Source organism: Excalfactoria chinensis, chromosome Z, assembly GCF_039878825.1.
Source record: "Excalfactoria chinensis isolate bCotChi1 chromosome Z, bCotChi1.hap2, whole genome shotgun sequence".
Taxonomy (NCBI): domain Eukaryota; kingdom Metazoa; phylum Chordata; class Aves; order Galliformes; family Phasianidae; genus Excalfactoria; species Excalfactoria chinensis.
Genome location: NC_092857.1, coordinates 9,248,373 through 9,269,321, shown reverse-complemented (window position 1 = coordinate 9,269,321; position 20,949 = coordinate 9,248,373). Strand labels below are relative to the sequence as shown.

At 45.6% G+C, this 20,949-nt stretch overlaps 1 protein-coding gene across 8 annotated transcripts in view; it reads left to right on the top strand.

Moving 5' to 3' along the window:
• The window catches only part of PDZD2 (PDZ domain containing 2), a 192,568-nt gene that overhangs the window by 113,051 nt on the left and 58,568 nt on the right, over nt 1–20,949 (top strand). For 7 of the 8 annotated variants that reach the window (XM_072359493.1, XM_072359491.1, XM_072359489.1 and 4 more), the window contains one exon: nt 14,061–14,457. In XM_072359493.1, the coding sequence (XP_072215594.1) occupies nt 14,061–14,457 (397 nt within the window). Of the gene's footprint in view, nt 1–1,082; nt 1,178–14,060; nt 14,458–20,949 lie in introns of those variants that run through there. The other variant, XM_072359494.1, reaches the window with a different exon arrangement.

Genomic DNA, 20,949 nt, shown 5'->3' with positions numbered 1-20,949 from the left:
AAAGGCCAAGCTCTCCTCTAGAGCTTCCCAAAGGACTGTGAAGCAGTCTCTGTGGTGTGGATTCATTGCTGCCTCCTAGAAGGAAAATGCTGGGCTTTTGGGGCAGGTAGCAAAGTGCACCTTGTTTCTGTGGGAGAGAGAAGAGTGTTGGGAACCTGCTGCTGGAATTTTTTCGTTTCAGTAGACCAAGACATCCCTAGAGCTGCCCTAGGGTATAGAGTGGGTGGCAATGTCTAATTTAGGAGGATCAAAAATAGTTTTCAGAAGATTTAAAATAATATTGTGTTTAAGTGCCCATGGCAGAGTAGCTTGGCACACGTATTTACAGCTGATAGTTCCCTGGCATTACAAGTGGGCTAACGCCTGTCTGCATTACTTCAGGAGCAGAAATGTCCTGCAACAGTTAGAGCTGTGGTCCAGCTTGTCCAACAAAGAAATTTTTGTCACTAAACAAAAGGCTTTCTAAAGGAATATATGGATGCTCAGACTCTGAATTTATGCTTCTTTATGTGGGTTGAGTCGCTGCACTGGTTTTTAATAGAGCCCCTCTGGATTTATGTGGCTGCTGCTCAGATTAACTCTGATCCAGCGCTTGAAATAAGATGCAGTGCTTGCTGCACACTGCTGCTGTCTTGCTACTTGCAGGTTGAAGTCTGCTTCTGGCTTTTTTTGTGCAGATAGTAGTTAAAAAATAAGTCGCACAGCATCCTTGTTTCTGGTTACACTGACAGCATGTACGTGTTGCTACTTGTTATTTTTAAGCTGACACCCAATACCTGCTATCTTGTTGGTTTAATTGAATTCTGCCTTATGTGAGAACATGCTGACAAGTCCAATCATTGCCTTCAGTGAAAGTTTAGCAAGGGAAGAGAAAGGAAATTAGGTATATGGCATGTTATAAGCTGGTAAAGGATTAGTCATGATGATGCATAGTGGGAGCTTTTTGTTCCCCCCCTTTGCTGGGACATGCGTGCTGTTTTCCCTGCGGCTCCTCTCAGATCCTGTCCTGAAATTCAGAACCGCGGTTTGCAACACCTTTGGAGCAGGAGGTGGTGATTCCCTGCAGGAAGGAGCTCCCGGGGTGGGGCTGGCTCCGTGGGTGCTGCAGAGGAGAGGAATCTGGGCTGGAGGGTGCAAGCGCGGCACAGAGCTCTCGGATGCAGACCTGCTCTTTGCTGTAAGTAAACCTGTAAAGCTACAGTGGGACCAGATGAATGCAACTTGAAAGGGGAACGGAAATTTCTTTTCCTGTGATGCTGTTTCCTTTGATTTTTTATTTATTTATTTATTTATTTTTAAGTAGCAAAAGCTTATCTGCCAAATAAACCTGCGCTGTAAGAAGCAGGGGTGGGCAGAAACTCTTGGAATTAAAAGCTGTGAGTCTTGTGGTCTCAGACTCTGGGCTTTGCATATCTTTGGGGTTGGTAAACTTTGATTTGCTGGAGAGCTTATCTGCATCTAGAAGGGAGGGTTTGCCTCTGGCTAGCATGCCCTTTGCATTCATGTAAACAATCCCCTTGCCCTGTAAAAGTTGGTCTGGAACCACTGCATGGATCTTTTGTGTCACCACAACTATTTTGTACCTTCTTCATTTTCTTAACTTCAGCTTCTGTTTTTGTTTGTCTTCCACCCTCTCCTGCGTGCTCTCAATCTTTTGAATATTCAAGCTCTCAGTCTGTACATGGGCAAAAATTATGATTGCTTTGAACTTACAAATAAAATAAGTGAATTCCCACATCCACTCTGGGAAAGGAAAACATTCAGTCTGAAATATAATTTGGAGCCAATAGGAAAATGCATCTGATGAACAGTTTGTGCTAATTCTATAGCTCTGGTACCAAGGCTCCATCTCTCTTATCATCAAGAGTATTGCATGTAAGCTCTGTGTTTTAATAGCAACTTGGTGTGGCTAATTAGTTTGCACACTCTTTGAAGAAGCCAATGTACTGACTAAATAAGCTCTTATTTTTCAAAGCAACTAAAGGTACTCTTAATTTGCAGAGCAGATAGTTGTAATGCTGCCTTTGGTTTGCATGCTAAGAGCCAGTATGAAGCCAACGTGATAAAGGCTCTGTGCTTGCTGTCAGGTTTACTCCAGTGCTGTCTGTGAGGGCTGGTGCTTGAGGGAGGTGTCTGGGTCTTTGGCACAGTAGCACAGCATAAATGTATGCCACTGGGCTGGATGTGTCTGGTAGGAGAGTGTTGTGTAATGAATGCTTCTGCACCACCAAAGTCAGTGACAGTTTTGTCTGCCTCTTTGCTGTTCGCAGGCAGGTTCAATCCAGTAATGAAGATCTGCTCTGAGTTTCTAACCAGATGACAGATCCTGAAGCCTACATTAAGAGGTTATTAGGAGATTTGTGACTTTGAAAGTTCTGATTCCCTTTATACAGTTTGTTAACAGCAAGGATTTTTAGAGTTAAAATCAGGTGACAGTCACCAAGAGGTTTACTGTGCATGTCTTGTGACATGGTGCTGGTCTACCTCACGCCAGAGCTGAAGGAATAACTGAGAGATCCTAAAAAAGTAAAAATAAAATTGCAGCCTCATGGGCCCCATCAGCACGTCTGTGCTCATAGCCCTGGGGCAGGCAGGAGGAAGAAACAGGGAAGCCTGACCTTTGTTTCCTTGCAGTGTCAAGGGCTGGTGCTGCAGCTCCCTGCCCCAGCTGCAGAACCTGGCTCATGGCTTGGGCTGCTGCAGGAGATGTTTCTGTGACCCAAAAGGCCCCCAGTGTTGGTGGGGTGCTTGTGTCTTTGTGGCTGGCAGAGTGCTTACAGCAGGCTGGGAGAACTGTAAGAGTGCAGCAACTTCACTCTGGTGGCTGACAACTTAAAATCATCTGTGAGCACTAATCTGTTGGCCCTCCAAGGAGAGCGTCTCCATCTTGTGTTGCAAAACTGAGTGAAAGTTGGGAAATGTTTATGGCTGCTGCCATGTGTGCTCATTAATTCTTCTCCCTTTTGGCCTCATCCAACTTGCTGCGGTGAAAACAGAGAGTGAGGGTGTAATTAGAAGCTGATTTTTAATGTGAACATCCAAAGCAAGAGGCAGACATCCTACAGAAAGGCACATGTACATCTGGCATCACCCAGCTCTTGATTTTGCAAGCTCTTTTGCTGCAAACTGCTGGCTGTGCTTCCCATATTGGGCATGGTGTTTGGGGGTTCAGACTTTGGGCAATTTGTGCAGCTGGGGTTGGTGACATCCTGAGCACTCTCTGAGATCAGTGTGTGCTGCGGGAGTGGGGAGTTGCATTTACTTTGCAAAAATAAACCCAGCCAGGGAGCTCCAATGGGAAATGCTTGTGCTTGTGGGGGATTGCAGCCTTCCCAGGCCGCGATCCTTGAAAGACAGCGATGTTTTTTGTAAGAGCAGCTTAAAACATTTTTAGTATGCAGTCAGATCACACTTCCAGACTTTGCATTGTTGGAAGGTTAGGGCTTCCTTCTCTGGTTTTAACAAGGAGCTGAATTTCTTGCCCTAGTACTGTTTCTGGCTTTGAGCTTCATGGCCAAACCAAAAGCTGTGGGGTTGTTGTATGGCAGGCACTATCTGCCTTGGTAAGGAGGCAGCAGCTGATGAGGTAGCTACTTTCAGTGTTACAACAAGTCCAGGAAGATGCCAAGAATTGAGCAGTCTTCTGGAGGTGAATAGCCCTCATTGCCAAATTCTGCCCCTTATAGCCAATAAGACCTGTGAATTTCTCTGTCCTTAAAGACACTCAAGGCCAGGCTGGGTCAGACTGTAGTTATCCCTTTTTGTTGCAGGGGAGTTGAGCCAGATGACCTTTAAGGGTCCCTTCCAACTCATATGATTCTGTGGTTTGTTCCTTCCATGTCTGCCCCAGCCTTTGTGGGGTTGCTGGGAGCCGACCCGCTCCCTCTGTTCATAGGACTCAGCAGTTCAGCTGAACGTGTTGGGAATAAGGCTCTGTCCCAGCATCTCACTTCCTGCTGTAAAATAGACTTGATTAAATTTTCTGGCTCTCCTTTTCATTGCTTGCAGACATCTAAAGGCTTTACTTCTCAGTGGAGAAAAGTGTTTTGGGAATTACAGCTAATGTGGAAACCTAAAGAATGTGATTTGCCAAAACACTGTTGCAGATCTTTTATTTACTTATTTATTTTAATTTGAAATGTCATTGTAGAACATTTCTGCTGGCATAGAAGTCATTCTTGTGTGCATTTTCTCTTCCCATTTGGGGCATATGTGGTGATTTCTGTGCAGGTTGGAAGTTTAACTCCAGAGGGCTGGAATAGCTTGGCAGTGAGTGGGGAGTGGAGTGAAGAGGTCTCCATGTTTCCACATCTCCATGCAGATACATTGCATACAGCAGATTCTGAGTACTCACCATTTCTGTCACGTTAAATTCACTCCCAGCAGTCAGTGCTACCTAACGAGAATGGGAACAAGGAGCTACATAGAATGTTTGTGGGGAGAAAAAGAGGGAGATGTGAACTGGATGAACACATAGAAAACACCTGCTTTAGAGGCATTGTGGTGCTAAAATAGCATGGAAGGACGGTGGAGAGCCCTGGAAGTGCAGTGGGACAATGTGAAATACAGCAGCAAGACTTGGGCACTCAGGGTGCAGTGGGTGGGATGCTGCTGCCACTGCATGCTGTGTATGTGGGCAGTGTGTGGGTCACACATGGGTGGGTTTTGACCTCTTCCTTTTTCCTTTACTTGAGGCATGTGTGCTTTGCAGTCTGGCAATTTCGTGTTTTGCAAATATGAACTTGTTTGGACTTCACAGTTTAGAGTAAGTCTTCCACCTCGGGAGGAACATGACAGAAAAGGAAAGTTGCTGTCACGTATGAATGAAGATCTTTTTTAAACCACCAAGAGCACTCCATGGAAATTGGTCTGAAATACAGTAAAATCTTTACTTCGGTGCATCCTCTGAGTTTGGAAGTCAATATTTCAGCGCCTCTTCATTAACATTTCTGAGGTTTGTTTTCTAATTCAGAAGTATTAGAAAACTTGAACCTGAACTAGTGATAGAAAGTCGTGTCTCAGAAATTAACAGCAACACTGGCATTGAAAACACTTCGAGCATTGCGCAGTGACTTACTGCAGCTGTTCCAAAAATTAAACAATAATTTATTTGCATTCCAGTGTTCGATCTTTCCAAATGAGCCTTTTTTGTTTGGGTCCTTATGCTTCTCCTGAAGCTGGGAGTTGTACATGGGCCTAATTAAATGGTAGCTCTGGTCCATGCAGGCTTCCCTCCGATGAATGCATTGAAGGATACTTTCTTAATGGAGCAGTTACCAAGTGTCTGGGCTAGACAACAGCTAGGGGAGGAAACTGTAGTGCTATGGCTGACCTCTGTGCTGGGGTTACTTTGGGGGTTGCATGCGGCTGGCTGCAGTGTGATCCATGGACACAACACTGGTGTACATCATACACCATACACATATTACAGCAACTGGAGTACACGGGGTGGGTGCCTGGCACGTGCCTTCCTCTGGAATGTTACATGAGATGAATTTGGTTGAGGCTTGAGTGACTTGCTGGACTGTGTGAACTAGAGTACAGGGAACATGAGATTTGCTTCAGAACTGTATTCTTGGTATGTACAGAAGTGCTGTGAGAGAGAAATGCTGTTGATGGCAGCCCTTGGTCATGAAGGTGTTGAGAGGGACAGGGGCTAGCAAGCAGACTGAATCTCTCTCTTCCTTTGCAGTTCTTGGCCATATTTCCTCTCTGTCCATCCCATGGTGACAAGGCATAATAACCACTGTCCTATGTCTTGCTGCAGTTTGGTAAGGCATTACATGAGGAGGGGAAGCAGGCAAAATGAAACAAAACATTTTAGAAAACATATTTGGTGAGAATGGATTAAGGAGAAGCCTTCTCTGTTGTTGGCAGCAGTTGTGTTTGGATATGGGCTTAAGGGGGTGACAGCACTCAATCACTCCTGCACTGCAGCAGCATTAACAAATGGCATGAAGCAACCAAGAGTGTACAACCTTGCTGTGCCCTCCCAGGGAGAGCACATCCAGCTCTGGACTACAACAGGAGAATTTGTATGTGAGAAAGGCCGCATCTCCAGGTAAACATCTCTTTCCACTGTTTCTAGGCTGTTCTGTCAAACAAGGTGTAAATTGAATTTGTCAGCTTAATTCTTATTCCCTTAGAGACCCAGACCCAAAGAGCGTTGTGTGCTTCTGACATTTAGGTGCAGCTGTGGGAGTTAACATATTTAGTAGGATCAGCTTCTTTGTAAAGCTTGAGTCCAAAAATTGCTGCAGTCTGAAGGCAGCATCGTTCTTCTCTTCTGCTAGCAGAACCAATGGAACCCCTGAGGGTTTTGTGCTTCTCACTGAGGCAGATGGCTGCTGGTACACAGCTGATGAGGTTTGGGGTGCATGTCAGAACTTGGGCTGTTTCTAGGTGCAGAGCTGTGCAGATTTCTGAGTAACATTCTTCAGGTATTTGTGCTGGGAAGGGAAGAGGCTCAGTGCAACAATTTATGACCTACATCTGTGTGCTGTGTTCTAGAGGTCCCTGCTCTCATCTCTCCCCATAAGCTCTGACCATGTTTCTGAAGCACATGGGGCAAAACCACATTTTTGCACCTTGCCAGCGCAGCCACAGCAATCTAATCTCCCTCCTTTCCACACCTGCAGTGAGGATGCGATTAAGCTGGTCTGCAGGAAGAATGTTTGTCCTTTTGATTTTAGAAAGTAGAGCTGTGGGGCTGCTGAGCTGAGCAAGCCAGAGCCTCTCCCTGCATTCTGCAAGCTCCTGTCCTGCAGCTGTAGCCGTGCCAGCAGTGCTGGTGGGAGTGGAAGCCTGGCCCCACTTGCTGCTTGCTTTCCTGTCCCTGCGTGCTGATGGGAACCTGATCAGAGCAGCGAGCCGGGTTAAAGCTCCTTGCATTAAGGTTTGAGTTTTTTTGGGTGTTTGCTTTTGGCTGTGTTCATTTAAAGCTGGATGGGTTCCCGAGTTGGTTCATTTGTATGGCTGCCCAAGGGTTGTGCCAGCAGCTGAGCAGGATGTTGGGTGGGAGGAGAGCTGCGATGTTTCGTGTTGGCTGACAGTGGATTTAAGGTGTTTGTGAAACTGTGATGCCACTGCTTTGCCACCCTGCACCTTGCAGCAATTCTGTGGGCTGGCCCTGTTTTTTTTTTTTAGTGGAAAAGCTTGCCTCAGGTGCTGCAAGAAATCTGCAGAGCAGCAGTGGGGGAAGAGGAGTTTAATTCTCCCTAATTCAAGGCCTCATCATTGCATTGATACCAGGCAGTAAGGTGTCTCGACAGCCTTTAGTCATGGCCTTGTGTCACAAGGCTGATCTTAATCTCATCCTTCAGTGAAAGCCTGTAGGGTAGTCTGTGAGAACACAACAGCAATCCTCTGCTCACTCATCACCTCTTCCCAGAGCTGGAGACTTCACAGTGGGCCTGGCAGAGGGGCCTTCTGGATCCAGAGATGTGTGTGCACAGTCTTGTAGACTTCAGCTCTGGAGTTTTTGTTCTTGTTATTCTGAAATTCTCTCTGCTTTGCTTTCTCTGCTGAGCACTGCAGAGCAGACCTTGCCCCGTTTGCTCACTGATATGCCACCTCTCTGACTTCTTGGTGTTCTGCTGATAGCAGCCAGCCTGTGAGCAGCTTGAATTGCTCCAAGGCAAGCACGAGGACAGCGTGATTGCTTGAGGCTGCTGGCAGCCATAATCCGAAGGAGGCATTGTGTCTAATCAGCAGCCAGCACGCTTGTACCGGCTTAGAAAAGGCCACAGAAAAATACCTTGAAGTTTAACTTCCAGATTCATTTTTCCTTGAAGGTTTCAGTAGGTCTAGTTGCATTCCTGGTTGTACAGTTAATGGTGAAAAATATGCAATATGGATTCTGAGTCCTGTTCTCTACCACAACACTTGAGCTATACTAAGAGAAGAAAACAGCATGGCTCAGTGAGCTGCAGCCAACACAAGGCTCTGGGTGGTGCTGCTCATCCCTGGCTGTGAGCCGAGGGCTGTGAGCCGCTCATTCTCCCCTTGGAGGTGGGAGCCCTGTCTGCACCTTGTGCTGTTTGAATGCTCTCTCTGGATGCTTTACCTCTCTCAGCTCTGTGAATGACTCTTCCCGTGCTGTTTCTGCCTTTCCCCTGCTTATTAAGGCAGGCAGGGAACACCACGTCCCCTGTGTGTGGCGTCACCTGCACAGCCTGAGACAGGATGGGGCTTGTCATGGCGAGGCACTGGGCTGAGAGCTACCTGGCTCCTTCCTGGTGTAAAAATGTGATAAAACAGCCAGCTTTACCAACACTGTTTGTTTCAACTGAGGTGAGTTATGGCCAAAGGTCAGCATCCTCCAGGAAGGCCCCACAGCCTCCACAGGTTGTGCCCCAGCCTCCTGGTGAGATCTGTGAGCTGTGCTGCAGCCTGGGTTTTGGAAGTGATTTCCATTGGCTGTGTTAATGCGTGCTTGAGTCCTGCCTCAAGAAGTGGAAATCTCCTAGAAGTGCCCTCTGCTGTCTGCCAAGATCTACCCGCAATGTTGTGGGTTTTCTCCCACAGTGACTGCGATGGGGTGAGGGATTCAAGTGGAACCTTTGATCAGTCACTGTCTGTTAGTCATCAATTTGCCCTGACTTACCTGAAAAGCAAGTTAGCTCGGTTTCCTGTGTCACAGAGAGATGGTTTGTCAGTTTTAGCTCTTAAATCCCCCTTGGATGTGGAAGCTTCAGTACTGTGAGAATCCACACTGCCCTTTATCCTTCCAGCTTGGAGAAGATTGAGTTTCAGGACATTTTACTATGCCAAAGTTTCCAAAGCAGTGTGTAACAACTGTCGGTCTGTCTGTCCTGCTGAGGACACCCCAGGTCTGTGGCTCCAAAAGCTGTTGGTGTGACTGAAGTGCCTCCTTCGTGCCCTGGTGAGCTGCACTGCGGGCCAGGGGATGTCCATGTGTGTCATTTCCTTTTTGTTTTCTGATCGATCAGGATGGAAGGTTGTGTAGAAATGCAAAATGGTATTATTAGTGTAAAATAAACATACTTCTCTTCAGTGTTTCTGATCTTAAAGTGGATCCAGATGTTCTCTTACAGCTGCCAGGCCTACTTTGGTTTTCATGTAGTTCAGTGCAGCCGTCTGTATTTGTTCAGGAGAGATGGGATGTGACAGAGTTTGTCACAGCACACTCTTGTCAGGTCTGTAGGCCTTTATATTTGCACACTCCTATGTGTAAAATGCAAAAATGTCTGAGTTTACCCTACAGCACGTTTTCCAAGTATGATGCTGGACATGCATGCCAAGAAATTTGGGTTATACTGAGCTAACTTACTGATTTGTGCAATTGCAACATAGGGCAGAAGTGGGATTTGACTGCGTAGCTCAAAAGAGCCTCTGAAGGATGTGTCTGTCTCTCAGTGGCTCAGATGGAAGAGGAGCAGGGAGTGTCCCCTGATAGCAGCCACCAGCTGCATTTTCTAACCTGTGGTTGAGCTTTGCCAGAGGGAACCTTACCGCACTGTTTAAAGTGCAAAGTGATTTTTCCCTAGTTTTAAAGATTATTAAGATTTTCATGGTTTATCTCCTGCAGAGAAGAACAAATCTGCCCTGCTGCTTAAGGGCAGCCTTTTACTCAGGCTGAGGTTTTAGCAGAGCTGGGGCCAGAGCGGGATGGAAGCAGCAAAAGCGACCGTTCCTTCTGAGCATGTCAGCAGGAAATGTTTCCAAACTGACTCTTCGGTGATATCTTAGACCTTGCTTGGGGAGGTGACACTACAGCAGAAATATCGAGGTTTGATGCTTGCTGTCCCTCCAGGGTCTACCACCCACATGGCTGGGCTGGTTTTGTGGTCTTTGGTGTTTTCCTGTCTCACTGAGACTAGGATTTCCCAAGCTTTACCTTTATATATATATATATATATATATATATATATATATATATATATAACACATATATGTATATAGCACATATATACATATATATATATGTATGTATGTGTATGTGTATATATATATGTGTATATATACACATTTTTATTTTTATTTTTTCTTCCAGAAATGCACTCAGCCTGTTCCATGTCTCTAAAACAGACTTCTGTGCCACTTGTTGTTATTGCAGAGGGTGTGCAGCCTCTCCTTGCCTCACCTTGCAGAGCTGTGGCATTGCCTCCCTGGGCTCTGAGTTATCACATGGGACTAGAGATTTCCTTCATGAGTAAGGCAGGGATGTGGGTTGAGTTCCATAGGAATGGGAACAGCCCCTTGTATGTAGAAAGTCTGGATTCTTGGCACTGCCTTACAAAGCCTGGCAAAACCGGGGAGCGTGGGTGAGTGTTTTGTTGGTAAAATGTTTTGCAAATGATGCATTACCAGTTGGTGAAATCTCTTGCTTTCAGCCACAGGCTCTAGAAGTGGGTGCCCCAGGGTTTTAGCTTGTGCATGCCATGCAGAGCTTCTTCTGCATCCTACTCCATCCCTTGCCAACCAGCACAGGGTAGAGGAAGTTAAAAAGCTATTGTGATTTACAGTCTTGGTTTTCAATAAATTAGGTCAATCAAGGCTGCATTCGGGAGATTTTTACTTCTTGTGCCTTTTTCATCTGAGCTGCTATTTCTAGTAGCTGAAAACTTGCAGGCAGCAGCTGATGCTGTATGCTGAGAGCTGCAGATGCACGCAGGCTCTGATCCTGACCAGACAAATATCCCTTCGGGGCAGTGATGGCTAAAATCTCTATGGATGCTCTGCTGGGACTGAACCTAAAAAAGGACATATCTGCTTAGCACACATTGAATCCCTGAGAAGCAAATTCTGGGGTCCTGTATAGCTCACATTTTTTTTGCAGTATAGAGGCTGTATAGATACATTTTATTGAATCCATTTCTTTATTCCCCTCTGGCTCCTGGATGTTCCTGGACTGATTGAAAGTAATTAAAAATCTGCAGGTTCTCAGTCTTTTAATACATTCTTTCCTGTCTTTTGTCCTGTGCTGAGAACCTGCTGTGCTTCCATGGGGTTTTCTGGCTTCTTTCTTAAAAAGGAAAAAAATGACAATGGGAAAGGAAGCCAGCTAAGTAGGCAGCACGTACTTAGCAGAACTTAAAAGTGGCTCAGGCTCCTTGGTTAGCAGCCCTGCCTAGGGATGGAGGGTGATACTGACAATGACCGTAGATCCTCTGATATATTAGGTGCCTGTTTTGTAACCTGAGTGTGGTGTTACACCAGTGCTGCTTTTCCAACACAGGATGCCTGATCCTGATTTTTGATTTGAAACAAGCTCTGGGGTAACGATGCCACTTATTGCATCACTGGTGCCCGTCCTTGTGGCAGCTGAACGTACCCTGTCAGGAAATACTGGACATTGTCTGGTGTGCGTGATCCCTTACTGCCACTCAAAGGTAATTGCTTCCTGCCCCAGAGAAAGCGTTCCTTTTTCTTCATGGGAATGTGTGCTTTGAACTGCCGAGGAGCACTCAAGAAGACTTAAAACCGTGAGTTACTCCAGGCTGCACGCCTGGAACATGCAGACCATCCCGCCATATGGAGTAAATCAGCACGGCCCCGCTGACTTCAGCACAGCTGCATCATTACTGCTCTGAGCTGCAGGCATGAGTTTCTGTGGACAGTGGATAGAGAAGAAAAAACTTTTTCCTCCCTTTCCGTAACTTTGCATGTTATGAGCAGAGTAAATGTGCTATGAGTGGAGGTGAAGCAGTAAACTGTTTTCTACTTTGTCAAATGACTTAATCTGGGACGTTTACTAAGTTCCCTTCTGCTTGGTTCCAAAATCAGGCAGTTGGTTACTGCATGCACTTGGTTACTGGCACTTAAAACTACAGCAGCGATTAGTTTGGAGATAGAGATCAGTGTTTTAAATCTCCCACGTAGGTGCACCTGCATGAGAACAGGTCTGGCAAAACGGGCTGTGCCCAGAGCAGGCAGGGCAGCACCCATGCGAAGCACCGGGCTTCTGGGAGAGGAGCAGCTCGTCTTCTATGTGCCAGCAGCAGCAGTGCTATCAGGCTTATGTGTGATGGATCAGAGTGCAGTGGTATAGCTGCAAGCAAAAGTCATGAATTTTAATCAACTTTACTGGCTGCCTTGAAATTTGAGTTGAAAGATAAATGTGAAAAACAGGCAGCCCGTATTGTTTCTGGAACAAAACGGCCCCTCTTCTGTTGATTAAAAGCATTTTTCTTTTAACTTGGTAACCCAAACTACTTCCATCTTAGTTGTGGAATTTTTTAGGCAAAGCCTGCAGGTTCTGCCTGCCTCAGCCACCTCGCTGGGCCTGTGTCACTGTGTCACTGTGTCACCTCAAAGCCACGCAGACGGCTGGGCTGCTGCAGGGACAGCGCTGTCTGTTTGGGGATGGTTTAAAAAAGATGGGCTTAAGGTTTTATTTGGATACATACATGTTTCCTTCCATTTCTTTTCTTTCTTTACTTCTTTTTTTTTAATTATTTTTTATTTTATTATTATTATTTTTTTTTAATAAGAGGCTTGCCCAAGTGTCCCTCAGCTCGCTTGCTCCAGGGCTGTACTGAATGTGGCCATATTCAGGTGGGCATCAGACTTCCTAGTGAAATGCAGGCAGTCTGAGTGGTGCTGTTGTCTGAGGAGGACATCTCAGCTGTAGGAAGCGGTGTTCTGAAACTGCCAGCTAATGTCTGTGGATAAAAACGTACCTGTTGTGTGTTGCTTTCAGCCACTGCCAGGCTGGTCCGGATTGCTTTGAGTAAAGGAGAGCTCTTTCTTCACCCATTTGCAAAGAAGTTTGCTTCAGGGGTTATCAGAGCTGCTTTTCCTGTTTTGCCACAAGTCACCTCTATGCAGGAATAGCTTTGAAGGGTTATGTTTAAAGCCAAACAGCTTTTAAGAAGGGGGAAAATTACCCCACAAGCATCAGGCAGGGAAAAAGGGGTGAAAGACTCCTGAGTTTCTCCTACTCTCTCAGCTGCAAGTGCTGGGTTATTTTCTCTTAAGACCTGTTATGGTTTAACTCCACACCTATTTTCTCATCTCCTCTGATAGCTGTAGGCTCACCAACTGCTCTGTGTTAGTGGAAAGTTTATTGCAGCTGCAGCAGAGGGTTATTTGATGCTCTGGGAAATTCTTGCCACATTTGCTAGTGAGAAAGGCAGTGGAGTTTTTGGGTCTAAATTAATGCGAAAGGGCACATACAAACCTGTTAAATACACATTCCAGCTTGTTTGTGCTCCTTGTTGGTCACACCCTTGGCTGAAAACCCAAATATTTCAAGAATTTGGGTTGAGGTACATGCTTTCCCAAAAGAGGCATGAAGTTGGATTCCCCTTTTGCATCGATGGGTGCAGTTTCTTTAAGGTCACTGAGTATTTGAAGCAGAAATGTCATTTCCTCCAAGGCACGTTCAAAGCCTTTGGGAGGGAAGGTGATGGTGTAGTATGAGGACCTGGTGGCTGCTCCATGCACAACTGCCATGACTTAGCTCCTGCTTTGATTGGAGTGTGCCTGCTATAAAGGAAACTTATTCCCATTCATAGGAGCCGGGGTGCCATGCTTTGCTGTACAGAGGCCTTTGACCGTGTGTGTGCTTAGCCCTGTGGCTGATTTCTTCCCCTGAGACTCTGAAAGCATGTAGGTATGCCAGAGCAGAAGATGAGTTTCACTAAGGAGACTCATTTCAAATGCAAATACTCTATGGGCTGCAGCGCAGAGGAAACTTCACTATTTTTAACTTTTTGGGATGTGCTTATATTAATCCCCCCCCCCCCCCCCCCTACTGGAACCACTCTCTGTTTTGCTTTGCTTGCTCTGTCATTTTGTGTTGCTGTGCCATGGATCTGGAGGTCAAGGTGGTGGGAATCCATTTGGTAGCATTAACAGTTGTTCTGTTACTGCTGCCTGAGCGCCTGATAGGACTATTGGGAGGCAGCACTCAGATCTATGCATGTCAGTGCAAATTCCTAGTAACAAAAGAAAAAGGAGCTTCTGCGGATGCTTCGAGGTATCGCAATGTGTCTCCACTACGAGTTCAGCTGTGCTGCCCAGAAAGTCATGCAGAAATCACAGTCAAGATGTGGGGCAAGCCATTGCTAATGCATGCACCTCTTTCCTTGCAGTTACCTGGCCGAGCAGTGCTGGAATGGCGGCTTTGTCTACCTGATCATGTTGCGCCGCATCAAGCGCAAAGCCCCTCTTCCTCCCTCCAACGGCAACAACAGCAACAGCTGTGACCCCAAAGCCAAGCCCAGCCCTGAACCTGCTGACAGAGCAGCTCAGAATGGGAAGAGGACCAGGAAGTTTGGGGTCATCACAAGGACACCAGGCAGCAAGGAGAGCAAAGAAAAGCCAGAGCATGGGAACGGGCACTGCACCCCAATGGAGGTGGAGGTGGCTCAGCCAGAGGTCCCTGAAGCAGAAGTTAATACAGAGGAGAAGCTGCGCAGCACCAGGGGACAGCATCGGTCCCGGCTGTCAGAGGGCAGCGTGATGGACGTCGTTGATCAGTCAACCCAGGTAGGTCTGCTTTGGGGTTTTGTGGAGGAGCAAGCAAAATTTCTGATGTGCAAGAGGGCTAAGGGAACTTCTAGAGTGATTTCACAGATTTGAGTGCACTGTCTTCTGTGTGACAACCTAAGCTGCTGGGGTGCTGAGTTGCAGGCGTCGTGTACAAAACCAGGGGCAGGAGGATTTGAGAATTAGGTAGTAACTGGGAGGAATTTTTGCCATGTCCCATCTGTGGTGAAAGAGAAGATTGTTATTTCTCAGACTTGTCAGTGTTGGCTTCAGGAACTCTTCTGTTGGTACAAGTGTTGACCTTAAGGAACTGAGGAGAGAGGGGTCAGTGGAAGATATTCAGTTTGACCTTTGAGGCTTCATGTCTGAGTTTAGTGGGACCTTAAGGCTTCCATTAAAACTGGAATTGAAATTTCCATTCTTGAAGAGAAAGGGAATCAGCACCAGACCTTGGTGCAATTATTGGTGTTACAAAACTTGTTTGGAAAGTGCTTGGGAGCCACATGGAAGTTGCTGTGACTTTTGATCCAAGTTGATGGGATGGATGATTTGTTAATGTTTGGGACAGCAGTGGGCTTGGGGCCTTCACTGCTTCTCTCTTCATCCTAATGGAGACCTTGGGGTTTGCCTGGCTAGAAATGCAGCATTGCTGAGTGGAGAAAAATAACCAAGCCTTGATCGGGTTTCAGTATGCATCTATCACCAGAAGAGCTGTCTGCCAATTTTTTCAGAGACGCTGATAACATAAACAGATGAACGCTGCTGTGCTGGCCTCAGGGCTTGCTGCAGCAGCTGCATTTGGTTTAAGACTTCAAAGCTGGTAATGCAGCAGTGTGAGTGGACATCTCATTCCTAATGTCTGCTGTGGAAAGCATTGGTTTAAACATATCTTCTGAATTGGTACTCCTCAGTTCTAGTGCGGAGTGATGATGGTTGTTAGATTAAACTAACTTAACTTTAAAAGCATTGGAAGGGGCTAATCCAATTTTTTTAAGTGCTAGTCTTAAAGAAATGTAATTGAGAAAACCTATTCTTCCCGTCAGTGAGGCACATTTGATTTCATGGCGCAGCAGGGAGGGGAAGGTGTTTATGTACCGTTTTTGAAAGCCTCATAATTGCAGTCTGTAAAACCCTTCCAAAGGAAAACATTAGAACTTTGTAAATAAATAAATCCAGTCTGTCAGTATTTTGAAGGCCCTGGTTCATATAAAAATTTAAGGAAGTTTTTATACTTTCAGGGATCTGTTCTGGAGATGTCTAATTAAACACGTTATAAATGAAGATGGTCAGAGTATGTTTTGAGGCACCGTATATGAAGAAACTCTTGATCTAGAGCCATTTCTTGCTGGTATTACCTTGATGTTTTGAGTCACCATGGTCCAACAAGTGTATTATTAAACTCAGAACATACATGTGCCAATGCAAAGCAATAAATGTGTTTTTAATGCAAATCACTTATAAGGTAGCTTTGTAAAATGTAAAAGCTTATTTGAATCACTGGAAATTTAAGAGCTATAATGTGTTTTGTTGCGGTGTATCTGTCACAGAGCCTGTTGGAAGGCACAGCCATTTAGCAAAATTGCTTCTCTCTCTGTCTCTTAATTTTTCTTAATTTTAATGTTTTGCTCAGAGATATGACCTCTGTATGTGTCAGTGTTAATTACATTTTCCTAGCATCTGAGTGTGGAGAATTGTAAGTAGTTGAGCCTGAATGGCATGCCCTGAACAGCCTTTGCTTTTTCAAAACAAGGAGACCTTACATTACAGATGCCCATCACTTTAACAGCTGTGTGGTAGCTGCTGTCAGTAATCAGCAGCTTAATTCAGCTTCTTAATAAATGGTAAATAGAGACAGTGAATAGAATTTTCAAAACTATTTTGAGTTCTATTAAAAGAAAACAAAAAAAATAAAATAAAATAATAATAAAAAAAGAAATGACAGCCAAAGGACACCTGGGAGCCTCAAACGTCACTTAAAACTGTGTTTCCAAAGCATGACCTGGTGCTCAGGCATGTGAGACCCAGTCCTGTCAGGAGTCTTTTGAAAACAGCATCCAGAACGGAGTGTCAAAAGTTGCAGCCTCCTTCCAGGCTTCAGAGCACAAGCCAAACCTTTCACAGCCTCGAGATGAGTTATCTCTTCCCGGACAGGGACAGGGTGCATTGGCAGGGCACCCCCTCTATGGGGAAAACCAGCCCATCCCTGCTGCCTGCATGGTGCCTGCCATCTCCTCCATGCGCTGGCTAATGGAATATCCAGAGCTGTCAGCCCAGCACCTTTGGGGAGCAGTATATTCACTGTGTTGTCAGTGAGAGACGCCTTGCAGCAGGCTGGAGGTCAGCTGCGGGTGGGAGGAAAGGCTTTGGGAAGGAGCTGCAGCACCTGCGTGGCTGCAGGAAGACGTCTCTGGTCCTCCCTCCTCTCCTTCCCCTCCCCAACCCCAGGATGCAGATGGAAGAAATACAGAGCTGGAATCTTGGCTCCAGGAAGTTCCCCTTTTCTCCCTTTAGGAAGTTCATTTGAAGTTAAAGTTACCAGAACTCAGGGGAGGAGAGGTTGGAGTAAGTCTGCCTGTCTTTGGCTGTTGCTCTGCTGAACCCAGAGGTCAGCTCGTGGCCTTGGAGATGTTGTGCCAGGAGTGCGTTTGAGGCGGCCACGTGCCTTGGGTGTTGTTAGCTTTCCTCTCCCACAAGCTCGGTGTTTTTCTCTTGTTTTGTCACGGCGTGCTGCTAATAACAGCAGTGCTGAATTGTAAAATGAGAGCTGAGACGAAAACTGTTTGTCAGATGAACCTGCCAGGAGATTCCAGTGCTACTGGTTCATATGCATGTGTCAGTCCCCTTCAGGCTTGCTTTCATCTCCTAGATCTTGGTCTGTCTCTCCTGTACACTTGGCATTGCTACTGCTATGTATAAACAAATCTGCTAGACTGTTTGTTGGTATGTAACCTCAATAAATACTGTACCTGTCAATTAGCAGCTAGCATCTGATATTTACAGGTGGTTAAGTTATGCTGCAATATTTTTAGAACGAACCTGAATGCCCCTTAAAAATGTGCAGATTCAAAGCTGCAGGGCTCTGTCTGCCTGGCAGGAAGATCTCAGAGGCCTGGAAACCAGATCTGACCTTGGGAAGGGCCCGGGGAGTCGTGCATGGTGATTTAAAAACAGGCAATCTCTGAGCCGGAGTAATGACCCATCACATCCTGGGGAGATCTGGGAGCTTAAACGCAGAAATCAAAGTTTGCTTCTTTTATTCAGTGGCTTGAAACAGGGTGGTGTTTTCTAGGCTGGTAATTACAAAGGCAAGGATGTAAGACGAGTATGGGAGGGGCTGGGGAATGATAAAGAAAAGGAAACAGGAGGTTTCCTCACAAGATACCAATTTTGTGGTATCAGTGTGTTTACTGGGAAGACAAAATCCCTTGATTTTGTTCTCTGTTTCAATGTCACCGTTGTTTTGGAAGAGGTGTGGGCTGTTTTCTCAGCTGCTCAGAACTGAGGAGTACTGAGAATTTGTCAGATTGGGACCAGAGGTGTGACCTTGGGATTGTAAGGAGCCGGAATACCATTGCAGTGAGGGTGGTTTTTCAAAGGGCATTCCATTTAATCAGGTTTCCTGGCATGACAGTTGAGGCTTTCATCAATGACCCAGAAGTTTGGCTGCTGATAGAATGTGCCAGTGCATGAACTGACACCTTTACTTCCTCCTACCCCAACAGGATACGTTGAGAGGTCCTCACTGGCTTTAAAGAAAACTGAAGATGCTTCCAGAAGCCTCTTAAATTTAAGCTTCTGCTTTAGTAAATCCAGATCCAAATGTATCAGTTGTCATTAGATTATATGTGGAGGAGACTGGCAGGGATATGCTCTTACTGTGAAGGCAGGCAGGTGAGAGGGGCTGGGGTCTGTGTCTGGGCACTTGTCTGCTGCACATGGCCTGGGTACAGAGCTGCCACATGCATTCTACATGGAGAGCAGTCAGCATTTGCTGGCCCTGTAAAGTGTGTTTTGTGTCTTTGTGAGGTCAGCTTACTAGCTATTAAAAGGGGTGTCTGGGGGGTGGGCTGTATATTAATGCTGAGTCTCAGAGTGGTTTTTGGGGAACTGAGATTTACAGCACAGCAGCACTTTGATAGTGTGGGTGACAAGGGCTCTGTGTTGCTAACCCACGTTATTCAGCAGTGAGTTCCAGCTATGGAGCAGCACGTGCAGCCAATTTGGCTGCCTTATGGACCAGTTGGACCTGTCTTATGTAGACTATAACTCTCCCTGTACTCCTGAGTATATGCACAGGTGCACATGGGTGTGTGTGTGCACCTATGAGACCAATCAGGTGTTTGCTAAGGAGTACTTGCATATGTACCACCTCAGGTGAGCAGTGCTTGGCTACGCTTAATGAGAAAGTCGTTTTTGTTCCATCCCATTACTGCTTGCTTATTAAGATGGCATGTCTCAGGAAAGGTGGAATGCTTTTGAATTGCATGTTGCTTTGCAGTTAGGGAAGGCTGACAGCTTTCTGTAGCAATATTTACCAATCAGTGCTGGTAAATGTCAGCCTTACCTCACATTTTGGCTAATGCAAAATGTTTCTTATCTTGCCAAGCAGAAGAATAAGGCTAATGGCACGTTACAGGAATCAAAACGTGAGACTTGACATACTGTACCTACTTTAAAGATTTTCCTGTGTTTTAAATGTGATGGAAGGAAAAATTGTCAACCATTTGCTGTACCAAAATGGAAACCTTGCTGTGAGTAGGATACTTCCAAGGGTAAGCAGTGACAGCTTCACTGAACTTGGGAAGTGGAGTTGCTTTGCATCAACTTCTTTTAGTCAGCGTAAGCACTGATTATTATTTCATCAAGGTTTTTTATTGCACTTTTGTATGATACACATTTTAGAGACACATAACTCCAGTTTTTGTTCCTGTTGCAGACACCTTTGGACGCACACAGGCCTTTCTGAGAATCTGTTTCTGTTCTTAACGTCCTTTTATCCTCTGTGTTTGCTTCCATCTTTCATTAACGTGAATCCCGGGGCTATCTACTGTCTTGAAGTTTTAATTTGCACTGTGATAAGCATGTCTTTCCTTTTGCCTGTTTTGGGTTGTAAACTCTCTCAGGGACAAGCGCTGTCTTCTAATTGTAGCTGTGCAGCACTGAGAAAACTTGGCCTTGATTTTTGCTTGGAGTTTTAGGAAGCACTTTTATGTAACTAGTACTGATGCTACAGTTCATTTATTTTTGCTGCCAGTTATGCTCTACCTTGCCATAACACAGCTGTCATCACAACTTTCTGGGATAAGTCGCCCTTGCTGTCACGTTTCTCAACTGATGGAATGTTCTGCCTTTCTTTGCTGTGATTGAAGCGATAGCTATGGCTGGGCTAACTGTAGATTTTAATTTTAAGTAGCTATGTGTTCATTTATTGTCTGTTCAGATTGAATTTTCCAAAGGCTTAGGGCAGGTTTGTGTGCAGAGATAGCATGGTAATGGGTAAGTTGTAATGAAGTAGTTTAAATGCGTCATTGTGAGAAGGGATCCTCTCTGTTAGCAATGAACTGCCCGCAGAGACATCGGGGATGCACAAGGCTGTGCCAGTGGAGCTCTCATCTGAGATTTGTGCTCTGCTATGATAAACTGTAAGAGAGAGCAGCAATATAAAACATCTCCCACACAGCAAATCCATAACTAGATTGCAAAGGAATGGCTGTAGCTGAACGTTTAAGTTCACACCGTTTGATGTTTTAATCATTACGTGCGAATGTTTGAAAGCAAGTGGACATGCCTAAAAATAAAGCGTGCTGTTTGCTTAGTGCTGCGGTGTTCCAGGTGTAAGCTGTGATTACGGATCTGCGTATGCTTAATTTTTGAGTCAGGGAGCTGAAACCACCAGCAAACCCAAAGATTCCTGGCACCAATGGATGAAAAACAGTCTCCAAGACAGACTCTGCTGTAGCTGACATGGGGACCACGGTGACTTACTCCAGGATAGGCTTTAATCTACTGCAGTCAGCAAGGATTTTTATTTTAATTTTTTTTTTTTTTCTGGGAAGCTTCAAACTAATCCACGGTTCCCAGTGGCCCAAAAACAACAGATTGAGACCCAGTGAGATACCTGAGGGAATGCAAGCACATTGTAAACCTTAAAAGCCTGAGCTCCCCAGGGGCATTTGCTGTGCTGAACTCCCTCCCCACCCCCGAGTCGGGAATAGATGGAGAATCTTTTGGCTGATCTTGCAAGGAAGCTCCAGGGGTATCAGGAGCTGAGCAGCACAGGGAGGTGTGACCCAGATGGTGATGGCTCAGGATGAGAAACATCTCCAGCAGATTTTAGCAAAGGGCGATTATGTTGTTTAGGTGCATGCAATGGCTGATAAAATGTTTAAAGCCCTTGCCAAGGAAATGATGTCAACAACTAGTCTGTCTCTGGAGATGCATCCCTGTGGGTCATTCTGCTTAAAACAGCGGAGTTTTCATAGCCTCATCTGT